Genomic DNA, 24751 nt, shown 5'->3' on the forward strand with positions numbered 1-24751 from the left:
TCAAATTTAATGAAATAAAAATATTTGACTGAAAGGTTGATTTTACAATTTTATAGTATAAATTTTTTAAGTAATTAAAAATTTGATTCAACCAACTTTTATTAAATGCCTACTATATCCAAGATACTATTATAGGTACTGGGGATGAATCCTTGGCCTCCAAGAACTTACATTTCAAAACCATTCCATTATTTATTAGTCAATAATGCTTTAAATGGATAATGTTTATGGATTCTCATTTTTTTCAAAGTAAGGAAGCTATTTCTAAACCTTACAATAGTATAAGATCATAGGCAATATTATAAATTAGAGGCTGTATCAAGAAAATTCAGAAAAGTCTATGGTGAAGAGAAACACTAATTCTTTATAACTTTGTACCATTCCATTCCTAATATTAGAGTATTTAGCTTCAAAAAGGGGAAAAGATGAAAAATGCTTAGTTCTTCAATTCAACTGTTGAGCAAATAAGGTAAACAACACTTTCAAATAATAACACTTAATCTTACCTTTTCCAGTTTGGAAAGAGCAAGAGAGTAACAGTCTTTGGCCCGGAATTGCATAAATCTCATGTTGGCTGGGTGAGTGAGTTCTGTGATAATACTTAGACTTGAGAACAACCTGAATTAAAAAAAAAAACATGGTTTATTTAAAGTAATGATAATACAGCATTAGCACATTTGTAATGGCATCATTAAAAACACACACACACAATTATGTGTGATTCCTAGTTTAGGGCATTAAAAACAAAAAAGAAGAAAAACTTCACAATGATAATCTTAAGCAATTCTCTATGAAATTTTTGGTAGGTATTGTGAGGAGAATAAATGCAGCATTTTTCTTAAGAGATAATCCAACATTTTAGCACAATAAGGAACTATGTTTAGTAATTGTACTTTTATTAGACTTTTTTCTCTAAATGCATGGAATACTAAAGTAAGAGAAACTTGTAAGGCTGATTTAAGAAGTTTTAAGGTGATTATAAGTAGTTGTGGATTACATTTCTCATGATGAAAAGCATTAAAATGGAAATTTACAGGATGAATATACTGATTGACATAATTTGCATATAATGGGCTTCTTAGCTAAGATTTTTGATGTCCTAAATCTCTCTTTCCTAAGCAGCATGTAATTTTATCGGAAAAATCTTGTCATAACATATTCAAGTATGAACAGAGAGTTCTAAGACTCTTGTATCTATAAATCTATGATCCTTTGCACCTCAATATCCAAGTCTTCTCTTCATATGTTGTTGCATCAATCAACCATCTTATGTAATAACTTTGATTTATTAAAGGTTTACAATAGTAATTGCGATAGCTAAAAGTAAAAGCACATTTATTGAACAAAGTATCAACAATGTAATACTTAAGTTCAGAAATATCTGTTACCTAGATATATATTCCACATTTAAAATATATAAGTTCCTGGGGGAAAATATTTAAATTCTAATAATTTACATTAAATTATCATCTGCTTATCCAGACCTTTTTCACTCAATGGAAGCATAGGATTAAAGTGCTCTAAAAACATATTTAGAACATTGTGTTCTACCTTACCTAAAGGTCTGAGGAAAAGAAGGTATCCAATTACCTTGGTTAGTTTATATATAAACCTTCAAGTTGACAAGGACAAGACTTGGAGGGTTAACATTTGTAAGCCCATGGTCATCAAGAAAAATGTGATGCACAAGGAGGATGTCACATTTAAATGGAAAGTGCATACTAGAGGTTCTCACCTGATTGGTTTTAAGGCTATTACAGTTGAAAATGGGATGGCAATCACAAACAGAATCCCCTTCCAATGGCTTATACAAATAGCTACAGAACATGTGGCTTTTCCCACTGAAAATGTCTGTGAAATGGGGGGAAGAAACCTCATAGAGCTGTCTGGGAGCTATCTCCACTATGGCAGCTAGCAGAAATTAGTTTTCCTCTGTCTCAATAAATTTTCTGAGCCTGAGAATATTCTTGGCACTTAGATCTTCAGCAAAGATTTTATTATTTTAAGATTTCTATTATATATATAAAATGAATATAATGCTTTGTCTGGAAAATCTATTTAAACAACAAACCTTGACAAGGAGGCAGGTCCTTTCCATTTATCAGGAATCCTGCCTTCTCTATCTACACAGACCCCCAGCAAAAGACCTTACATCCTTGAGATTCAGGATATGACAACTGAAGGACTATATAGCACACATTGCTACTTAATGAAATAATAAAATTGTTAACTTCTTTTAGGTTATCCATCAGTACCAACTATCAAAGCAAACCAATTGTAAGCATGCCATATGTGTCAGGGTACAGAAATACTTTGAACCCAGAAGCTTATTCAGATACAATTCCATAATAATAACTACTATTGATAACATTCTTTAAGCACAAAACACTTTTCTTATAACAACTTTGAGATAAGGTAGATAGTATAAGTCATTATTATTCCCATTTAATAGATGAAAAAAGTGAGGGAGAGATAGGTTAAGTGATTTTCCCATAGTTGCAAAGATTTAAATCTAGGTTATCATTTTCAAGTCTAGTTCTCTTTCTACTATACCATGCTGCTGCTGCCATACATATTATGCCACAACTACCAAATGCTAGTCTCTATTTCCACCCCATTTTTATAGTAGGGAAGTTTGGCTTTGTTGTTACTGTTGTGGTTTGCATGCTCTTGGATTTTTGTTACGGGAGATGAAAGAAGATATTAGAAATAGAAAATATAATATTTGAAAAAGTTGTATTCATACAAGTATCTATTATGAATTCAATCTGCACTATGAGAAGAATAATTTATTGTACCCAGTCTTACTTAGCTTGGTGTGATTCCATAGGGTTAGTGATTATTAGTGATATACTTGTCTATTAATATATTTAGTCAGTCTAGTCAAATATCAATATAGGAATTACATAGATTAATACATGTTTTGCATAGATTATATTTAGGGACAATTAGATAAGATACAATCTCATAATAGGTTTGAAACTTTATAAGGTATAAAATCACTAGCTTGTTAAGCTATAAGTCCACTTTTCACTAATCTGTCATAAAGTTCACTTGCCTAACCACAAGAATACTGACTAGAAGACTTCCATTCTTTTGAATAATGAGTATATGAGCAAGCACAGTGTGGGTAGGATGTCTTGACATAAAATGGAAAGTTCCTCAACTTATTTTTGTGCTTCCAGACCACTCTCACTTGTTCAACATGAGGAGGAGCCCATCTTATGGCCACTTAGAGGAAATGATACCTGCCTTGGCCATCCTGTGACCACCTAAACAGATGCATCATTTCTGACCTTCCTGGAGGATCAAAATTAAGGTTTCCTCTTCTTATGTCTGGGTATCAAATACTACAAAAACTAGGCCCTGGAGACAGGTAGCATCTCAAACCATAAGGAAGATCTAAAGTCCATTTTATTAGAGGGGGTCATGGACCATTTAATAAAGTACTACTGGCTCAAAGCTGTGCCTCATTGACTTTTATTATAGAATCATACAATCTTGGGCCCACAACTACAAAGATCTGATAGTGTCATTTGGTGGAGGGAGTGGATATCATATATATGTGAAACTTTTTTAAACAAAAGACAATAAGATAAATGTCAGTATATATCTACATATCTATAAGTTATAGATATGTAGATATATAATACTATAGTTAGATGATTGACAAATAAAAGATAAAGGTTGTATCAGTGAATCACAGGACAGGACAATCCATTGTGGTCTGAGTTGATCAATGAGAAATGTATAGTGTATACATGACAGTAACTTGTCAAATTTGGATGAGTTGAGAAGAAACGGCATTATATGCTTTCAACGGGATCACATCATGGAGGTTGACTTTGAGTACACTGATTAGTGAAATAGGAGAAAGATATAAATATTATAGTCTGAGTAGTATTATCAGATTACTTTTAGATTTTATATTCAGAATATATATAACATAATTCTTTGTCCCTAAGTTGAGAAAGGTCATTTAAGAGTTTAGAGACTAGGTAAAAAAATAGTTTTTATTATAGCATAATCTGATTAATAAGCTTTTGGGTAGAAAAATGTTTACTAGTAATGTAAATACATTTTTATAGAATTTTAATAAGCATGAAATTTGAGATCCAAGCCACTGCCACAGGATGCAGGGAGCCCCCAAAAACAAGAATTCAGAAAGCATTATTGAAAAACACATAGTTCTTATACCATTCACTATGGTAAATCCTAAATGGATATATGACCTGAACATTAAAGGTCATATCTGTGATAATTATTAGAAGAAAAGTGAATTATATACTGCCAAAGCTAGAACTAAAGGGTGAATTCTAAAGTAAACAAGGGATTGAGACAATTACAAAGTATAAAACAGATAATTTCAATTATAAGAAAGCAAAAAGCCTTTGCATGAGCAAAAATCATGCAATTAGATTATGAAAGGAAACAATTGCCCGGGGAAAATATCCATATTAAATATTTCTGGTAAGAATACAACATCCAAAATATACAGACAACTAGAAATATGAGACCAAAAGCTATGTTATGATAGATAAATCAAGCATGTGAACAATTAGTTCCCACCAAAAAGGATTACAAATTAATAACAAGCATAGGAAAACTCCAAAACATTAACAATGAAAAAAACCAAATTCAATTAAAACAAAAAACTGGTTTTACTTCATACCAAACAAGTTGTCAAAAATAACAAAAGATAGAAACAGCCAATGTTGAAAGGATTGTGCAAAGACAAGCATCTTAAGCTGTTATTTGAAGAGTTATGAATTGGTCCAACTATCCTATAAAGCAATTTAGAATTATTCAAAGAGGCTGATTAAAACATCTGTACCCTTTGACACAAAAATTCCACTGCTAAATATATGCCCCAAGAAGAAATGATCCCTACCCACCAAAATATGCAGTGGCTTTCTTGTAGGAGAGAGAGAGAGAAAGAGAGAGAGAGAGAGAGAGAGAGAGAGAGAGAGAGAGAGAGAGAGAGAGAGAGAGAGAGAGAGAGAGAGAGAAGGAAGAAGAAGAAGAAGAAGAAGAAGAAGAAGAAGAAGAAGAAGAAGAAGAAGAAGAAGAAGAAGAAGAAGAAGAAGAAGAAGAAGAAGAAGAAGAAGAAGAAGAAGAAGAAGAAGAAGAAGAGAGAGGGAGGGAGGGAGGGAGGGAGGGAGAGAGAGAGAGAGAGAGAGAGAGAGAGAGAGAGAGAGAGAGAGAGAGAGAATGATTAGCAGATTGCTAAATATGAAGGTAATCAAACATGGAGATGCTATAAAGAACTATGAATATAATGAATGAAGAGGTGTGGAAAGACTTATGTGAACAAATGTGAAGTGAGTATTGAAACCCTGACGACAACATAGCAATAGGAATGGAAATAATAACCACAGAATAATTGATATTGAACTATTTTTACCCCAAAGAGCAGATATGAGAAAACACCTACTCTTTGAGTAAGTGGTGAGACATAATGTAGAATACTTAATATAATGTCAGGCTTCTGAATAGATTGGTTGGTTTTCATGAACTTCCCCACCCCCCACCTCATTTTCTTTTGCTTTGCTACTTCTGGTAGATTCTAATGAAGGAAGAAAAAAGGACACATATTTTGAGAGAAGGCTAGGATTTGAAGGCAAAGTCACAGAAGACATGCAATTATTATTTTGACTAAATCAAACACTCAAAAGACATTTACTAAGCCCTTTCTTTGTGTCAGTCACTAATAAATGTTGTTTGCTTGTTTATTTGAATAATTTTTGGAAATGGGGAAGCTAGATGGGGCAGTAGACAGAGTGCCTGGCCTGGACTCAGCAAGACTAATCTTCTTGAGTTCAAATCTGGCCTCAGACACTAGTTGTGTGACCCTGGGCAAGTCATTTAACTCCATTTGCCTCTGTTTCCTCATATTTAAAATGAGCTAAAGAAGGAAATGGCAAACTACTACATTATCTTCACCAAGAAAACCACAAATGTGATCATTACTAATCAGACTTGACTAAAAATGACCTAACAACATTGTCTGGAATAGATTTTCAGAGTCATATTTTTATTTGTTTAGTTTTCTACTGCCTCCTTCAACAACCAAGTGTTCTTTTTTTAAAGAGTACTTAGGGAAAAGATTTCAGGAGTAACAGTGGTAACAACTTCAACAGCAGAATATTCCTACAAACTGGAAAAGCTCCCTATTACCAAAGGGCTCAGAAACCCAGGCAGCCAAACCTCAGGGATAGGATGTCAGTAAGTTTTCTGGGTATACAAAAGTTAAAAAAAAATTTCCTTACCCTCAAGGAGCATATATTCTAATTGAGGAGACAACATGTAAATACTTCGGTGCATATACAATATATAGAGAGTAGATAGGTACATAAATGATATGTATCGAGAGAGTAGATGGAAGAAAATAACTAGTGGGAAAGTCAACAGTAATTCAGAGATAAGGGACTGGGAAAGACTTCCTGCAAAAGGTGGGATTTGAGAGAAGACTTGGAGGCAAGGGAACTAAGAGATGGATAGGAAAAGGGAAAGCATTCCACGTACATGGAACAGTCAGTACAAAGAAAAAAAAAATCAAGAGATAGTTTGTCCTGTGTCAGGTACTGCAAGAAGGCCAATATAGCTGGCTTATAGGGCGTATTGAAGGGAATAGTGTATGAAGCACAGAAAGGAAGGAAGGGGCCAGGTTGTGAGGAAATTTATTTTTAAATGTTTGTTTTAACATTCATTTTTTAAAATTTAGTTACAGGGGCAGCTAGGTGGCACAGTGGATCTGGGCCTCAGACATTTGGCACTTACTAGCTGTGTGACTGTGGGCTAGTCACTTAACCCTCATTGCCCCACAAATTGAATAGATAGATAGATAGATAGATAGATAGATAGATAGATAGATAGATAGATAGATAGAAAAATGAATGAACAAATAAATAAAATTTAGTTACAAATTTTCTCCCTCCCATTACCCCTACATCCCCTAAGAACGCAAACAATATGATATAAATTATATATATATATATATATATATAAAGTCGTGTAAAACATTTTTCTAAGCCATATTGAAAAAGAAAAATGAAAAATAAAGTGAAAAAGTAGGGTTCAAGCTGCTTTTAGTATTTTCTCTTTGAAACTGGATAATAGTTCTCAGCATGGGTCCTTCAGCATTGTTACGGATCATTGTATTGATATAATAGCCAGGTCTTTAAAAGTGGATATGAAGTATTTTAAATGCCATTGAGGTAGAACAGTAGATAGAACATTAAACTTGAAATCAGGAAGACATTAATTCCAATTTTGCCTCAAAAACTTATTTTAAAGTTGTGTGACTGGGCAAGTCATAGGTCAAAAAAGATAGTGTGTGATCTAATGCCCTATAAGCCAGCTATATTGGCCTTCTTGCAGTACCTGTCACAGGACAAACTATCTCTTGATTTTTTTTTCCTTTTGCAGGAAGTAGCAATTTCTCACTGGAAATGCTAATGAAATCATAAGCCTGATCCAAAAAAATGTACAAAACATTGTGCTGAGTGCTTTGGTAAACATGTAGGCAGCTAGGTGGCTCACTGGATAGAGCTCTGGGCCTGCAGTCAGGAAGTTGGGAACCTAAGTTCAAGTCTAGCCTCAGACACTAGCTGGGTAAATCACTTAATCTGTTTGCCTTAATTCACTGGAAAAGGAACTGGCAAACCACTCTAATATCTTTGCAAAGAAAACCCTATGGAAAGCTACTGATGTGTTATGGTCCACTGGATCATGAAGAGTTGGATAAAACAGAACAACTGAAAAACAACCACAATAAAATGATAAATACAGAGACTTACAGTTAAACCACCAAAACTGATAATCAAATTCCTCTTTTCTATATATTTGCTAATAGTGCCATTATTAAACTTTAATCTCCGTATTAGGAGTGGTTTGATTACTCTGTCTGGTTATGTTCCCCATATCCATGATATCAATCCCTTCTCAGGACATACTTCAACTAGTCAATATCCTTCTCAAAGACCACTAGACATGCAATCAGGGAACCTGTCTTCTAATCTCAACTCTACTATTCACTAGGTATATGGGTATGACCTCAGGTTATTAAGCTATAACACGAGAGAGTTGAACTAGATTATTTCTAAAAGCCATTCCAACTCTAATAGTCTTTGGATAAATTTTCAGAAATTTATACTTTTGTAGAAAATTGACTCAAAAATAATTTTTTTCCAACTGAAAGTATTGCAGTAATGGATGTTAATTTTGTTTTTTATCAAAAATCACCAATGGTCTCTTTAGGAGGAACTTATGGTATTCCTCAACATACCATGGCAAGGGTATTGTGTTGGGGAGTTGGGGGAAGGGTGTCCACCTGGCAAAAAAAATGCAGCCACAAGGAACTAATTTGTTGGAGACTTCCATCATAGCAGGAGAGAAAACGGCCTAAGGGAAAAAATTATCAGCTGAAGCTTGGCCCAGAATATCTCCATCTAACAAATCTACATACCACATGCCAGACCTCAAGCCATCTGGCAGCTTCCAATGCATTTATCTGAAAATTCTCTTGAGGAATTATAGAGTAAATACATTTACTCTATTGCAAATTGTCACAGTCAATTCTCAATTATCCATAACAATCCCCAATGAGCAGATTCATTCACTTCACTTCAATTCAATAAACAATTATTATATTTTTAATATATAAAAAGCACCATGCTAAGTCCTAGAGATACCAACAGAAAAAAAAATGTCCTCCCAAAACTTAGAATAAAATTGAGAAAATCAGATATGCACAAAAATAAGCATAATAAAGGCAAAGGAGAAGAGATGGAAGAAATCTTTCTTAAGTGAAGAGATCATAGAAGAGTTCTTAGAGCAGGTAGCCCTAGAAATGGCCTTTGAAAGAAGAAAATTTCAACTGACAGAGATATGGAGGAAATAAATTCCAGGTATGACAGAAAATCTGCACAAATATATTAGGTAGGGGACAGCTAGGTGGCTCAGTGGATAAAGCACTGGCCCTAGATTCAGGAGGACCTGAGTTCAAATCCAGGCTCAGACACTTGACAACTACTAGCTGTGTGACCCTGGGCAAGTCACTTAACCCTCATTGCCCTGCCCCCCACCAAAATTGTAGATATTATATTCCCTTCTTCGTCTCTTTTAATTTCTATCTCAGGAAGGTAAAAGATCTTCCCATAATACTGTCTTTCCATGAGTCAGTTTTTAACCAGATAAAGTTAATATTAACAAGGGACAGAACTCAGTCAGCCAAATAGTTGGAAGAAATGACCCTGATCTTCATGTTATAAATAATAATCATAAAAGAGGAATCAACATTTCTCATAACAGTCAAATATTTCCCATATTAGTATGATGTCCAGGCATGTGATGCTCTGGTTTCAGAACCACTTATTCATTCATTCATTCATATTTCCAAAGTTAGTATTTGCAGTATAGTTGTAACAAGGCTTTCAACCAGGCCTAGGGTTTGTAAGCATCTTGAGGGGAGAGCTTGCCTTATGACTCTTTTTGTATACCCAGTGTTTAGTACAATGACTAGCACAGAGTAGGTATTAATATGTTTATTGATTAATTGATTTTTGCATGTTGCTGTATACAAGATGGAAGAAGTAGATCCTAAATAATTCTTATTTAGTGAAGAAAATTTTGACACTTCACTGTGTACATTCATGAGAAACAGGATTCATGTCAGAGTGGCTTCTGGTAGGAATGTGCATGGTTCCAGACACTCTTCAGGAGAAGTATGAAAACAGAACTAAGATTTGGAAAATCAGCAATGTGTTGAGAACTTGGCTTCTCCTCCATGTTGAAAGTTTTTGAAATATTTTCTTTCTAAGGGTCTCCCTAAAGAATGTCTATAACTATTCATTTTTCTCCCAGAAGTGACTCTGAAACTAAATCCATTCTTCATTTCATTACATAGTGAAGTGTAAACATTTTTTTTCCTTGACTAAGCATCACTTTAATTTTCATTTGTATCCCTCCATTGTATGCAACAACATGTAAAATGTCCCAAACATTGAAAGCCCAATTACAACCTAAGTTCTTGTCAGTTTGTTTGTTTTTTTAAAGTGGTATATAGATTTGGGTGTATAATTGTGGCCTTATACTCCTGTTCTTCCAGGTATTGGCAAAGGTTAAATGTTTGCGACCTTCAATGACAGTTTCCAGAATTTTAATTTCCTTGCACAATTTCCAACAATCAGATTGGACTGCTTGAGGATCAACTCTCTACAATTTGTGGTTACAATAACCTGTTCTTGCATCACTATCATACAATAAACTGTACTGTTTGCCTTTCTTTGTTTCCTTCATGCTATGTGCTTTGCATGTGGTGGTTAATACTTATTTTATTGATTGACACTTTCCATGATATTTTCTTGACATGTGTCTAACAAAGTATTGTTATTTGAGTTCATTTGGATGTCATTCATTGGACTGGGTAATCAGCTAGGAGATAATCAACAAACAGAATATGTGCTCCATTGGTTTTTACAAAATATCAAGATATTTAGTGGAAAGCCCCAACAAGATTGGGTATAAAGCTTTAAGGGGAGAGAGGGAAGGCAAAAACCACATGCCTGTGAAATGATAATTTGTCTGATGAGACAGAATGAGAAGACATGGATGGATTTTACTCTGTACCACTAAAATCAGAACCTCTGTGGATAAAATCACAGACCTATCAGAGTAAAGGGCTTACAGTAGCAGGTATTTGTATAATGCATAACACTAATATAATGTATATTAGTTTTATTTTAACATTTTATTGTGTAAACCAATCATCAAATAGTTTCTGTGAGTCACAAAAAGGGTTAAATTAGATAGTTTCCATTTGCATGAAATTATATTTCTGTTCTATAATAATGAACTGTTTTTCAAAAAAGTTGCTTTAATCTGAAGAAATATAAGTATTTATTAGCTAAGGCTGCCCTCTAGTGAAAATCTAGACATAAAGAAACAATTCCAAAATAATTATTTAACTATTGTTGCATTTTTTATTATTAGATCACTTCATTATTTAACATTTACTGGTTTGAATGGCTAAAATAATTATGTTTTGAAGATTGTATTTATAAGTCTTAAAGTATAGCAAATATGTAATGTGGTGAATCTAAATGAAAACAAAACAAACATTTCTTAGTTTAAGTTCTTCCATAACATGACTCCCACCTACTTCTTCAGGTTTCTTTTTCTAGATTCCATGCATCTGCTTTCATTACTCCCTACCACCTATTACTACCCATCTATGTGCATGTCTATATCCTCAAGTGGAACCTAAGCTTCTTAAGGACAAAGCCTATTTTATCTTTAGCTATTTTTTTTTTAAAACTCTAAGGGTCAGCATCGAGACTTTTTTTTATAGCTGCTACTTAATAAAAACTTTAAAACTTAAACTAATCAGAGATAATCATTTAAAGTCTTTTCTCAGTCATTTTCTTACCATATTTCTTTGAAGGTTTTGATATTGTTAATCAGAAGCAAGAAGTGGGAATTGAACACAGGTCTTCCTGACTTAGAGGTCAATTCTCTATACATCATGCCACATTGTAGTATATGGATGTATGTATGTACATATACTGTCACATATGTATATTTATATATGCACATACATTTCATACATATATATTAAATATAAACTTTAGTCATAATTGGCAAAATGACTAGTATTAGAGAGATAAAGCTATGTAAACAGGACACTGAGTTAACTATAACAAAAATTCTAAATGTTGTAATTTATAAGATGATATATTAAAGAAGAATTGGTTCATACAAAGCTAACATCAAATTTACTTAATACAATCTTTTTTCTTTAAAAGATGACGATATGTAGGCAGCTAGGTAGCATAGTGGATAGAGCACCAGCCCTGGAGTCAGGAGGACCTGAGTTCAAATCTAGCCTCAGACACTTAACACTAGCTGTGTGACCCTGGGAAAGTCACAAAAAAAACCAAAAACAGAACAAAAACAAAAAGATGACAATAACATTGTTCATAGATTCATAGAGTATTAGAACTACAAGTGACTTTGGAGATCATGGAATTCTAACCCTTTATAGCCCAAACAAACAGAATCTAGAAATCTAGAAGGAACTCAGAAAAAGAAAAAGAAAATCATTTTAGTGTCCTTCCTATCTCACATCATTTCCTATCCTTTTCCCTAATTTATGTGGAGTAACTTGAAAATATATATATTTTCCATTCTTTAAAAAAGATTTTATATAATTGTTGTCCAAGAAGTCCCCAACTAATTAAATTATCATGTTTTACTGTACCTCTAAATTCATTTCCTATTGTCAATCACTTTAAGTATTTTGTATTTAATTTGGGGGACTATTACTTTGGTTCAGTATTCCCTGACTATGTATACTTGTGCCAGCCATGATAAATGCCAAAACGATTTTGTAAAAACACACACACTGCATTTAAGCATTTGAAACCATCTATTTTAGTGCACTAGATATATTTCTTCCAAAAATACATTAAATGGCTTCAGAAATTCTGGGCATGGGAGCAAATGCAACCCACCAAAAATAGCTATTCTTTTTTTGGCCACTGAAAACCTGTTATTTAATAGAATCTAGGAGTTGGAAGGGACCATTAGAAATCATCTTAGTCCAATTCAGAATATATTATCCATTTTCCACATGACACTCCTTTTCTGTAAGTGCAATATAAGAAAACATTATACAATATGAATCTTAAAAATTAAGTGATGCCACTTTTTCCCCTTATACAAGTGAAAATGAACAAAGCTAAAACCAAATGTTCAAGTTTATTAATATTAAAATTTCAGTCTTCTTGAGAGGTAATATGGTCTACTAGACAAAACAGTGGATTGGTATTTGAGCTCCTGAGTTTGAATCCTGCTCTATTATTAGCAAAACAATCTTAGGCAAGTCATTTATATTCCATGAGCTCTAATTTCCTCACATAAGGCCGGGGACATAGGTAGATGATAGATAGATGGATGGATAGATGGATGGATGGATGGATGGATGGATGGATGGATGGATGGATATATATATATATATATATATATATATATATATATATATATATACACGTACATAGACACATACATACATATATACATATACATAAACAAATAGATTTAAACATATATAAATATATCATTTCCTCATAAAAAGAGTGGGCTATCTACTTTATGAGAAGCATCACAGTACAGTTAATAAAGGCTCATATTGGAGTCAGGAAGATTTGAGAGGCATATGTATAGTAATATTAACTGAAACCAGATGATGGACAAGGGAAAGAGAATAGAGAGTAAAGAAAAAGCCAAGGGTAGACTTTTGAAGAATGCTAAAATTTTGGGAGGAGGAAAAAGAAAAAGCAACAAGGAAGTATTTGCAGTAGTGGTCAGAAAACGGGAGAATCAAAACATAATATCAAGGAGGTGAGGAAAGACTAGAATAACAAGAAAGGGAGTGGCCAATACTATCAAATGCTGAATAGAGGTCAAGGAAGATAGGAAATGAGAAAATATGATTAGATTTAGTAATGAAGAGGTCATTGGGGAGTTTTTCTTTGTGGAGCAATGAGAGTTAAGTGACTTGCCCAGGGTCACACAGCTAGTAAGTGTCAAGTGTTTGAGGCCAGATTTGAACTCAGGTATTCCTGAATCCAGAGCCAGTGCTTTACCCACTGTGTCACCTAGCTGTCCCCCCACTGGGGACTTTTGAGAAAGAAGTTTCAGTCTGGCATAGGAGATATAAGTTGCAAGTAACTGAGGAATTAGAAGGTGGTTACAATGTGGAAGCAGCAATGCAAATGATCCTAGAACTTTAGAAATGATGGGAAGGGAAAGATAGGATGAGAATTCAGGGCTAATAGTGACAGAGGAAGATATTTTATTTGACTGGTTGTTGTTTCCCTCTGTTAGGGAGAACTTAACAGGGTTGTTCTCAAAGAATAAGGAGTAACAGAAGAAGAAAGGTCAAAGATGAAGGATAAAGGGGAATAATTCCATATGAATTTGTTAGCACTCACTACAGATAATCTCTGAAATTTAACTTCCTCATCTGGAAATTGGGACTAATAGTATATAAATTAATTCGCTGGGTTATGGTCAAAAATCACACAAACAACAATACATATGAAGAACTCTGGAACCGTAGAGTAATTTATAAACTTCTCTTATTATGTATTATCATTATTACCACTTTAATGGTAAGAAACAAAATGAGGTTAAAAATCTCTTGTAGGAAGGTAGCTTCAGAGAACAAGTAGCATACCTAACCCTCCTCTAAGACAACTAGGTTGGGGAATGTTAAGATATAATAAATACAAATGAAGATGGTAGGCAGAAATGAAATTTTTATATAAACTGAAATTCTATTCATCTACAACAATACAACTCTCAACACTACCAATTTGTTAATTCAGATTTTACAGATTAGTGTTAAAGGTTGGATAAGGGAGAATATTCATATTTGATAGTGACTAGGAACATAGTACTCAAAGAAAATGGAATAGCCTGCTTGGTGAGGTAGTAACCTGCTAAGATACATATTAAAGCAGAAACTAGATTATGTACATGTCAGGTATATTATGGGAAGTATTTCTCATAGGTACAACTAGATAATATCTAAAATAATCTTCAACTCTAATATTCTATATAGAAATTGAGGTCAATGAAGTTCTGAAGAACTGCTTTGTCATTCTACCTCCCACATGAGATTGAAAACATTTATCTCAAACAAATAGCAATACTCAGAAAAGTAAACATAACATATATATATATATATATGTATATATATACATACATATATTATATATAAATTTGATACCTGTATATATGAATAAGTAAAATGTTATCATTTTAATATAAGAAATTAAATTGACTCATAACAGTCTGTATCTGTTAATGATTACTCACTCCACTTAAGAAAAAAGTAAATCAAAACCTATGTTTGAATAAACTCTGTTGTATGGAGCACAGAAATTACCAAAAAGAAGATTGCACCTACGTTCTCTGTCTAGCTCAGTTAGCTTTAAAAAGTCAGGCTGTATTTTTAACTCTGGTCATTCACTTTATCAATAATATCACTTCTTGCTGAAGTTGATCATAGGGTAATCTTGTACAAGTGATTCAGCCAAACCCATCATCACTACTATAAATAGCTTCACAATTTTTGGGTTATCCTAAGTTTTTTTATTTACTACATAAGTGATTTTTACTTCCAATGATTACTCAATCCTTAACTTCATTGCACCATAAATCAATGTACATAACCATGTTCCTTAGAATATACCTGGCATTGTGACTATCCAAGAAGAATTAAGGACAGAGGATTTTTCTGGATTTCTCATTCTCTAAACTGAGACCTATAGGTTTGTGATTTTTGTGACTGTATGATTGGACTTTTAAATATAATATAATTCCATTATATATTCAAGACAATATGTAGGCAAAGATGAGAGGATGTAACAATCAGCTTTCCAGTTAACAAAGGGAATTTGTCTCAAAATATATCCATCACTGAAAGAAAAATTTCAGAGGAGGAAAATTCAGATTTCTAAAATGATCAAAATGAAACTTACTTAACTTCAATTCTGGTTTGAAAGCATTTGAAATAGTATTTTAATTAAAATATTTAAATATATGTAATTTCATATAAATATATTAACATGTGTACACACATATTTATATGTGTATGTACATACATGTGTACATCTTTTTATGTCTATATGTACATGTTGCATTAAGACTTTTCAGATACTCTGTATTTATTCCTGATGCTAAAAGAATTATAATTATGATGAAAATTGTGTATTTGTGGGTGTGTGTTATCCAGATGGAAGGATAAAATGGTGGCTTCATTTTCTGTATAGTTCAGTCAATTGGATATGGTAAAGCAAAATAGAAATCTAACTTCTCATCTCTACCATTCATATACACACATATCTATGAGATTTCATATTTTTTACCTCTAAGCCACCTTAGAAAATTATAATGTCTGGCTTTTCTGAAACTTACCTGAAGAGAGTTTGCACATTTACAATAGTTTTGGCATCTGCCATGTAGTCTTCTTCAGCGCTCATAGTACTTTCTTTATCCACGACCACCATGTTGGCAGCAAAGGTCACTCCACACCTAAGCAAGTCATCTAAGCTTTTGTAAAAATGAACAGATAGAAATGGACTTTAAAAAATAACATGGAATTAAAATCAAATTACTTTTAAAATGTTTTTAACCTGGCAGTTTTAATTTCTCCTTTTGGCTCTTATCCAGTTGTCCTCATAAGTATAGGAGTTAATGGTTTCACAGAAGGTGTTACAACAGAATTAAAGGAGAATCCTGCTATTATGTAGGCTATCGCAAAAGTCTTAGTGCAGCTTTAAACTAGCTTAAATTGGATTAACACTTTTGGCACACCCTGTATTTGTTACCAACGTGAAAAGAATTATAATCCTGATAAAAATTACATTAGATCTGAATTTAATTTTGCTGGTTTTCAGTAGTTCAAAAATAAGTTTTAAAAGGTTTACAAATATGGACAAATGAAATAAAAATGCCAAGCATTTCACAACAAAATAGTAATAAAATTGGAAAATTTCAGATCTGTATTATGCAAACAAAATATATATTTTTAAAGATGCAACATTTTAACTTTTTTGTTTTTAAAGATAATTGGAAATTAAAAGCAAATTATTAATATATGGCTAGGGTGGGATCAAGTAAAAGGAAGAAAAATGTAAAATTTTCATTTTATAAAATATGATTCCTTTCTTACATGTTAATTTGAATAAGTGATAGAGAATAGACTTATGACAGACTTACTATCAAGTGAATGGTAATATGTCTCATGGATATATTCTGATATATCAGTACAACCAACTTGGAAATTATGAGAAAAAAAAAAAACATTTTACCTAAGCAATCTGGATGGCTGTATGGAGACCATAGGGCAAATTCTTATTTGCTGTAGCCTATGTAATGGAACCAATACTCACTTCTATCAGTTTCAGATTCATCCTTTACCTTAGTATTCTATTTAATTCAAATTCACTTGCTGATATGAAAGCCCCAAGGGAGATATAATACTTCTATTGCTTCTGTTCCATACAAACCAAGCAGAAGGAAGAAGATGTAGGAGTGAGTGACATTATTGGAAAATAAAAGCATTGATTTAGTATGGTTTGTTGAATGCATGTAAGGAGAGAGAAGTTGGTGGGTCTTGCTGTCTTTCCTGATTCAAAATAGAATATATAGAAATTAATTTTGAGTGATTATTTGAAGTGGTAGCTCCTTGAGTATCTTTTACAAGTATATGATTAGTAAGGTTAGGCATATGTTATTTTGGGGAATGATTTTCCTTTCATTAAAATGCAGGGAGAGAGGATTTCTTACTCTGTTATAAGGTGAGAGGGTATTACCAAAGCCTTGGGTCCAAGCTCCCCAGGAGTAGTCCAGAAAAAATATTTCTCTTGAATCAGGAACAAGGTTCTGTGGCAGGGATTTTATGGCTAAAACTGTGGAAACACAATGTTATTCCAAATAAATCTCCTATGGAGAGATGGGCCAGGACCATAATACCTCACAATATGATGAACTGAAATTTTAACTTCTTAGGAGTATCTATTTTTTCCCCTTAACCTAGGAAATTTAGACTTGTTCACAAATTGACCAAAATAAATATGAAAAGAGAGATGGAAAATGAAATTGATAGTTATTTTTCACCATGAAAATGATATCAAAGCTGCCTATGTGCCTTCAATCCACTTTACTGAATTGTCATGCCACTTCTCCATCCATCAAGATTGTTCCAAGAGTGTGTTCACCATATGTTTTATATTCAAAAAGTTAGAAAAAATAAATATAAATTAAGATCTTAATCTGACTGGGGAGTAATACATTAATAAAAATCAATATAACAAAATTGCCTATTTTCACAAAAGAACAAGTTTATTCATGAATGGAAAAATTAATGAATGAACCTTTGAAGACATTCTTACTTTTAAATATTCATTGATCAATATGGTATGTTGTAGAAATATCAATTTCTTCTATGTCAATATATATTAAATATATTACCCCTTAGTCAAAAAGACCAAAACTTTCATCAAACATTACAAAAATCATTATTTTGATGAAAATTTGTGCCGGGCAGAATGAGTTCCTGTGTTAAGAAATGAATAACCATGGTGAAATGTATGAGATAATTCCCTATTTGAACAATATCTTTGCTTTAGTTACATTTAGGGCTAAGGGTTTTAGTAATTTTTAGTAAATATCATTTGAAAATATGATGAGTGAATAGAAGCAAGTAATCAGCACCTAGCACAATGAATTGCACATAAAAGATGCTCAATGCATATCTGTTTAATGAATTATTAGATTTCTAACTGTCAAGCAGGCTATTTCTGTTCATGTATTGATCTGTTGCAACCTCTAAATAACTGTTTTCTAATGATTAACTGTATTCTTTTTTGTGGGGGGGGGGCAATGAGGGTTAAGTGACTTGCCCAGGATCACACAATTAGTGTCAAGTGTCTGAGGCTGGATTTGAACTCGGGTCCTCCTGAATCCATGACCAGTGCTTTATCCACTGCACCACCTAGCTGCCCTCTCTATTATTGTCTTTCTTAAGGAGAAAGCTAACTATCCCTTGCCTATATAGATTTACTTTTCCCAATTTTACCTGAAACTGGATATAGGGAAGAATCTTTTTAAAAGGCAATGGTTATTAGTACTAGTACTCTAGTTCAAAGACAGTCACAATATGGACAAATGCTGCTGTTCTCATATATGCTTTTCCAGGTCACTTTGGATAGTTTTGACCAGTAAGGTACTTTCCAAGTATAGAATTTTGTGACCTTCTAAGTTGCCTGATAGGGGGAAAAGGTCTTAGTCACAACACAGGCAGGAACTTAGGTTAGTCTTCTCTATATAACCCGATGTTATGGGTTTCCTAATATCCTTTCCTGGCATAACTCAATTTGTTCCCTTTTGATGGTGTAATCTTGTGTATATGTGTGCATGGGTATAAAATTGCACAGAAAGACTTTATCCTCAGTCATAAAAACTTTTAACAACAACAAAAAGGCTCTAATCTGTGTCCTTTATTGTATGGAATGAGAAAATTGCCATTGTATGCCATAATATAAGCCACAACAATAAAAAGAAAGATCAATGATTAATTGTCTTTTAGTTTCTTTGTTCATTATAAATCATGAAGGAAAATTGTTAAAGCCCTTTTGAAAAAAATAGCTATACTTTTCTTTTAGGATGAGATTTGGAGTAGATATTTTTATAAATAATAATGCATATGTTTAAGTTTTAATGCTTTTATAATTTTGAATAAATTCTTAATATGGAAATACATTGCAATGTGAATGGTATGAACACAATGAAAAAAATCATCTTGTCGTCTAAGCACAGCTTTAAATTCACCCAGGAATCACATCTTCATATCTCCAGAAAAAGATCAAGAGTAATGGACAAAACATTTAATTATTGAATCAATGAGTTCAAGATTTTAAAGTTGAAAGATTCATTCCCCCCACATTGAAAAGATTGGAATATCAAAAGTCATGAAACAATAAAAAATAAAATGCAAAAGTTTGTTATTGTTCTTTTTCATTTGGGAAGGACTCTCAACTGAGATTAAAATAGAGAAAAGTATTTTGTTTGTTTGTTTTTTACATGATCACAATTCACATTTAATTGTAAGCTAACCTTCTGAATTTTTTAAAGTCGCCTCATCGTTAATTACATTTTAACCCTAGCATATCGTAAGACATATTATTATGGATTAATTAAGAAATAGTTTAACCTTTGGAAAATTCATCTGTGTGATGTAGGAATTATGAGAGTACAGTAAACATCAAAGGAAATGTTACTATTTTAGGGATTTCTTATTATTCCAACTTTAAAATATATATATATGTATGTATGCATGTATATTTAAATTTCAAATTCTTCCTTTTAATAGGATTGCTAGTTAGATAAAATTATTTAGAGAATCTGTGAAATTTCAGGTGATTCTGTCAAACGTAATACTGAAATCTCAAGAATTTTTATTTTCCACATAACTGTATAATATATATTATTGACACAAATTCCCAGGATTTAATTCAGCCAAAGATACAACACTGAAGCAAGCTTTGGTAATTAAGCAAAACTGGGCATGCAATAGATTATCTTATTTTATTGTTGATGGCAGAATTCTAAGCAGGAATTTTAAATCCAAGAACTAAAATACAAGAACATTAGCTATCCATGCAAAGTATACCACCTTTGGAATACTGGCATTGCACCATACACTATTCATGCAGATACAAAACACAGCACACAACAAACCACAGAACACTACAATGTTTAGTGTGCCAAGGATTACGTCACCTACTTGTCAATAGAGCCCACCATGTAGTAAACCATTGGAAACCAACAGATGGCATCCAGAAAATGCATATCTGGCCTACGTAACAGATGGGTTACAAAATGAAACACAACATCACAACAGTTGCAGCACTTTGAAGGAAACCTAATTAAATACGCTTACTTTACATTGACAAAAGTGATCACTGATGACCAGATTAATTTTAAGAGAATAAAGCAGTTTATGTTTTTATCTTACAACAAAAATGTATTTTCTACTTGTCATAAAGTATGTGCGAAAATAAAATGCACTTGAAAATATATAAACAGTTTTTGAACCTTCTAAAACAGAAACAAGATGGCACAATCCTATAAAAATTCTTTGATAATAAAATCTACCTGATGACTAATAAAGAGACATCAGTGTGGAAACAATGATTCTGGAATAGGCATCTATAAGAAGACATTGAACTAATGACTTTTGCCTCATAAAATCATTAAAATGAGAAATATTTATATTCTCAAGCAAATAAAAATGTTATAATCACAATGGCAACATTGAAATGCTGAATGAAGGAGATAACTCTAAATTCCTTTGCATAGGTTGTACAGCCTAACTTGGTGAAGTGGTAACAATATTCTCACAAAAGCAATTTGCTAACTATTAATATTAAATTTGGTGAGGAAGTAATAGACTAACCTTTAGAATTCATTATGAAATAGAAGGTAATTATATTATATAATAATCATTTACCAGACCAAAAACAGTGATATATGTAAATATAAGCATCTAAATATGGATAAATATGTGTTTATTTAAACAGATTAAATATAGAGGGAGAAAGAGAAGATAAATACACACACATATATAGTACTGTGATTAAAAACTAGTTTATATGATTAAAATCCAGTTAGATTAATTCTTCATAAAACTTACAAAATCCAAAAAGAACAAGGATAGATGTTTCATATGCAAATAATAGGTTTCTGTTTTATTATAATTTAGTCAAATTAAAAGTACTACCACAATATATCTAACATGCTTTCACACACACACATGTGTGTATGTATAGGTGTATATATATGTATATATATATATATATATATATATGTGTGTGTGTGTGTGTATGTGTGTGTGTTTATGTGTGTGTGTTTATGTGTATATATGTATGTATATTTTCTCTTGATAATATACTGGATTTTTTTATTGCTATTAGAATTAACCTCTACCTAAATCATTGTTTCACAATCAGTACACCATGAAATATAGATAGATGGAGATAAATGACATAAATATGTTTTTATACATTCACTTATCTAAGTAGATAGAGTTAGACCCAATATACATACATGTTTGGCTATGTCAATTTCTACCTGTGGTTTTTTGAGCAATTTCCTTAACATTTATGGGAACTCCTTTCAACACTAACTCTATAAGCCTATTGATGATAAATTTTCCCATAAGTGTAGCAGTAATGGGGGTGAGAGGGTGGGAAGGCCTTTATGGGCAACTGCAATTAAGTAAATTGTCATTATTTGTATGTATAAATATATATTTATATATGTATATGTATGTACATATTTTAAATTACATGTATGTTCTAACCTATACACATATAGTAATGGCTTAATTAGTATTATAATTGGGGGTAGGAGGTGCGGGGTGGTGGTGGGAAGTATGCATTTATTACATGTAAAATCTGATGTGAATTAATATTAAATTGTCTTTATTATCTTCATACACACACATTAAATTTTCAGACATCACCAACACCATGTACTAAAAGACACAGAATCATTGAAACAGTATAAAAATATTTCATTGAGATGGTTTTCAGAAACTTAGAATTTTGACTATTTCTCTTTTTTCTGGCTTGACCTGACACTGGACTTTACATTATCTTTGAATAAGAAATTTTAAGTTAGCAGTATAGATTTTATGTATATAAATATGATTTTACTCTTTTCAATAGTGATTCTTTTTAATGAAAGGCATAATAGTAACAAAGTAGTGACCATGGAGTCAGGAAACCTATCTTTCTAGTCCTGGCTCTAATATAATTCTGGTTTCTGTCCTTGCATTTATTCAGTCAGTCAGTTGGATCATTTATGCTATTTATGATTATTTATTACTCAGGTGCAAAGAAAAGGGCTATTTATATACATGATCTCAATAAGGTATCCAATATTTTACAAATGTAAAGATTTTTCTCACCCTGATATTTGCTCATAGATGATCATTAAAATGAGTTACCAGGGCAGCTAGGTGGCACAGCGGATAAAGCACTGGCCCTGTATTCAGAAGGACCTGAGTAGAAATCTGGCCTCAGACACTTTACACTAGCTGTGTGACCCTGGGCAAGTTACTTAACCCTCATTGCCCCACAAAAAAAAAAAAAATTAAAAAAAAAGAGTTACCTATCTGCCTGATAAATCAGATCTGGTGGTGGTTCTGTTTTGAAATACTGTCTTATCATTCTTATTATTATTCATATGTAAAAATATTAAAATTTTCTTTAAGAATCAAATGATATATTTTAAAGTGCTTCGCATAGTGCCCAACATAAAGTAGACATATTCTACATGCATATGATTGATTATTCTCCTCTCAGTCCTGAAAATAAATTAAATTCTTCATTCTTTCAATTATTTTGCATTATTATTTTTTTAATTTTTGAAATAACCTCATACTGAGAAGCTATTTCTAGGTACTGTACTCCTAGTAATTTCAAAAATGGACCAATGTCATTTCTATACAAAGTCACTGATATAATGACAATGTTCTTGAGAGGAAAGCATTATATTATAATGGTATATCATAGAAGATAGAACAAAATATCAGGAACGGTCCAAGTAGGATCTGAGATTTTATCAGAGTACTAGAATAATTAATTAAAATTAGGCCTAAGATTACATATTTAGCATATAAAGGTAACTTAGAGGCCTTCTCTTCGTATACCAAATCAATGACAGTTATAGACCACCCAGTATCCCCCTCAAAAAAAATTAAACTATCAACACTCCAATATTAAAATTCTGGTAAAGGGCAGTGGAAAATGCTTAATGGGTATAATTACATTGCAGTGTAAGTGACAACCTGAGTAAGTGAATTTTTAAAAATCCATTACTGAAGACTGTTTGGAAAATGAATTAGTTTAGTAATTTAGTAAAAATGATTACAATGACAGACAAAGAATGTGAAGTAGAAGTGCTTGATTAGTAGGCCTTAGAGATTAAAAGAACAAAAGAATTTCCAAGATATTTAGATGGTTTATCTGTGGTAGATTTATTAAAAGACATGATTAAGAATTATTCAGGATAACAAGAAATAGGTTGGTTGCAATTTGCATCAAGGAAGACACTACCCATATCATCAAAACTGCAAAGTATAAACATTTTTTCCAACAAAACTAAAAGATCATGAGACAATATTCTTTTAAATGTTGATGTTTTATAAATATGAAAATATAATGTAGTAGAAAGACCTCTGTATTCTCAGAATTAGTATAGCTCTATCTATCCCAATGATTTTATTTTTATTTTTTAATAAATTTTTTCAATTAAAAATTGATTTTCCCTCCTTTCCACAACCCTCCATTGGGGAATAATGTTGTAATAAATATGGTCAGTCAAGCAAAACAAGTTCCTAAATTAGCCAAATGCAAAAAAATATATATTTCAGACTGAATCTTGAGTGCATCACCCCTCTATCAGGGGGTAGGCAGCATGTTTCATCATAAGTACAATATTATGTGATTGGTCATTATGGTGATCAAATTTAAGTCTTTCTAAGTTGCTTGTCTTTATAAAGTTGCTATTATTGTATAAACTGTTCTAATTATGATTAATTTACTCTGGGTTAGTTCATATAAATCTTCATACGTTTCTTTGAAACCATCCCCTTCATAATTTCTCATACTACAATATTAATCATGTATATTATTTCACATTTTGCCATCCCCCAGATAATAGGGACTCCATTACCTTGCTATAAATATTTGAACATCAGTTTTTCTTCTTTCTTTGGTACATAGACCTACTAATACTATGGCTGGGTCAAAAGTTTGTATACATTAGTAAATTTGGGGACATAGTAAAAATTATTTTTCAAGAGACTTTTTCCTTCAATACTGATGAAGGGTCACTGGCAAATGCTATATTTCATATTTGCTGTGTTATAAAAACTAAAAATAATCAGCACAACTAATAGAAAAGAAATCAATGGGATGTGTAAAAACAGAGACAACTGGAATAGACCAACTTCCTAAAAAAAAAATCTGTGAAAGAGAGAGAAATCTAGGAAACCTGATTGAAAAACTCCTGAAATAATAATCTTTTAAGGACTAAAGAGATGTGGAATATTTTAGGGACCTCAAAAAGAGACAATTGATAAAGTGATGTTGAAAATCTGAGGTGAGAGAGA

General features: G+C 32.3%; 1 protein-coding gene across 3 annotated transcripts in view; it reads right to left on the reverse strand.

Annotated features, from left to right (window-relative positions):
* Positions 1–24751, reverse strand: part of KCNT2 (potassium sodium-activated channel subfamily T member 2) — a 545987-nt gene that overhangs the window by 75900 nt on the left and 445336 nt on the right. For 2 of the 3 annotated variants that reach the window (XM_043999339.1, XM_043999340.1), the window contains 3 exons: positions 20357–20428; positions 15985–16119; positions 507–618 (listed from right to left, as the gene is read on the reverse strand). In XM_043999339.1, coding sequence (XP_043855274.1) covers positions 507–618; positions 15985–16119; positions 20357–20428 — 319 coding nt within the window. The remainder of the gene's footprint in view (positions 1–506; positions 619–15984; positions 16120–20356; positions 20429–24751) is intronic. The other variant, XM_043999341.1, reaches the window with a different exon arrangement.

Source organism: Dromiciops gliroides, chromosome 4 (assembly GCF_019393635.1).
Source record: "Dromiciops gliroides isolate mDroGli1 chromosome 4, mDroGli1.pri, whole genome shotgun sequence".
In the NCBI taxonomy this organism is placed as follows: Eukaryota; Metazoa; Chordata; class Mammalia; order Microbiotheria; family Microbiotheriidae; genus Dromiciops; species Dromiciops gliroides.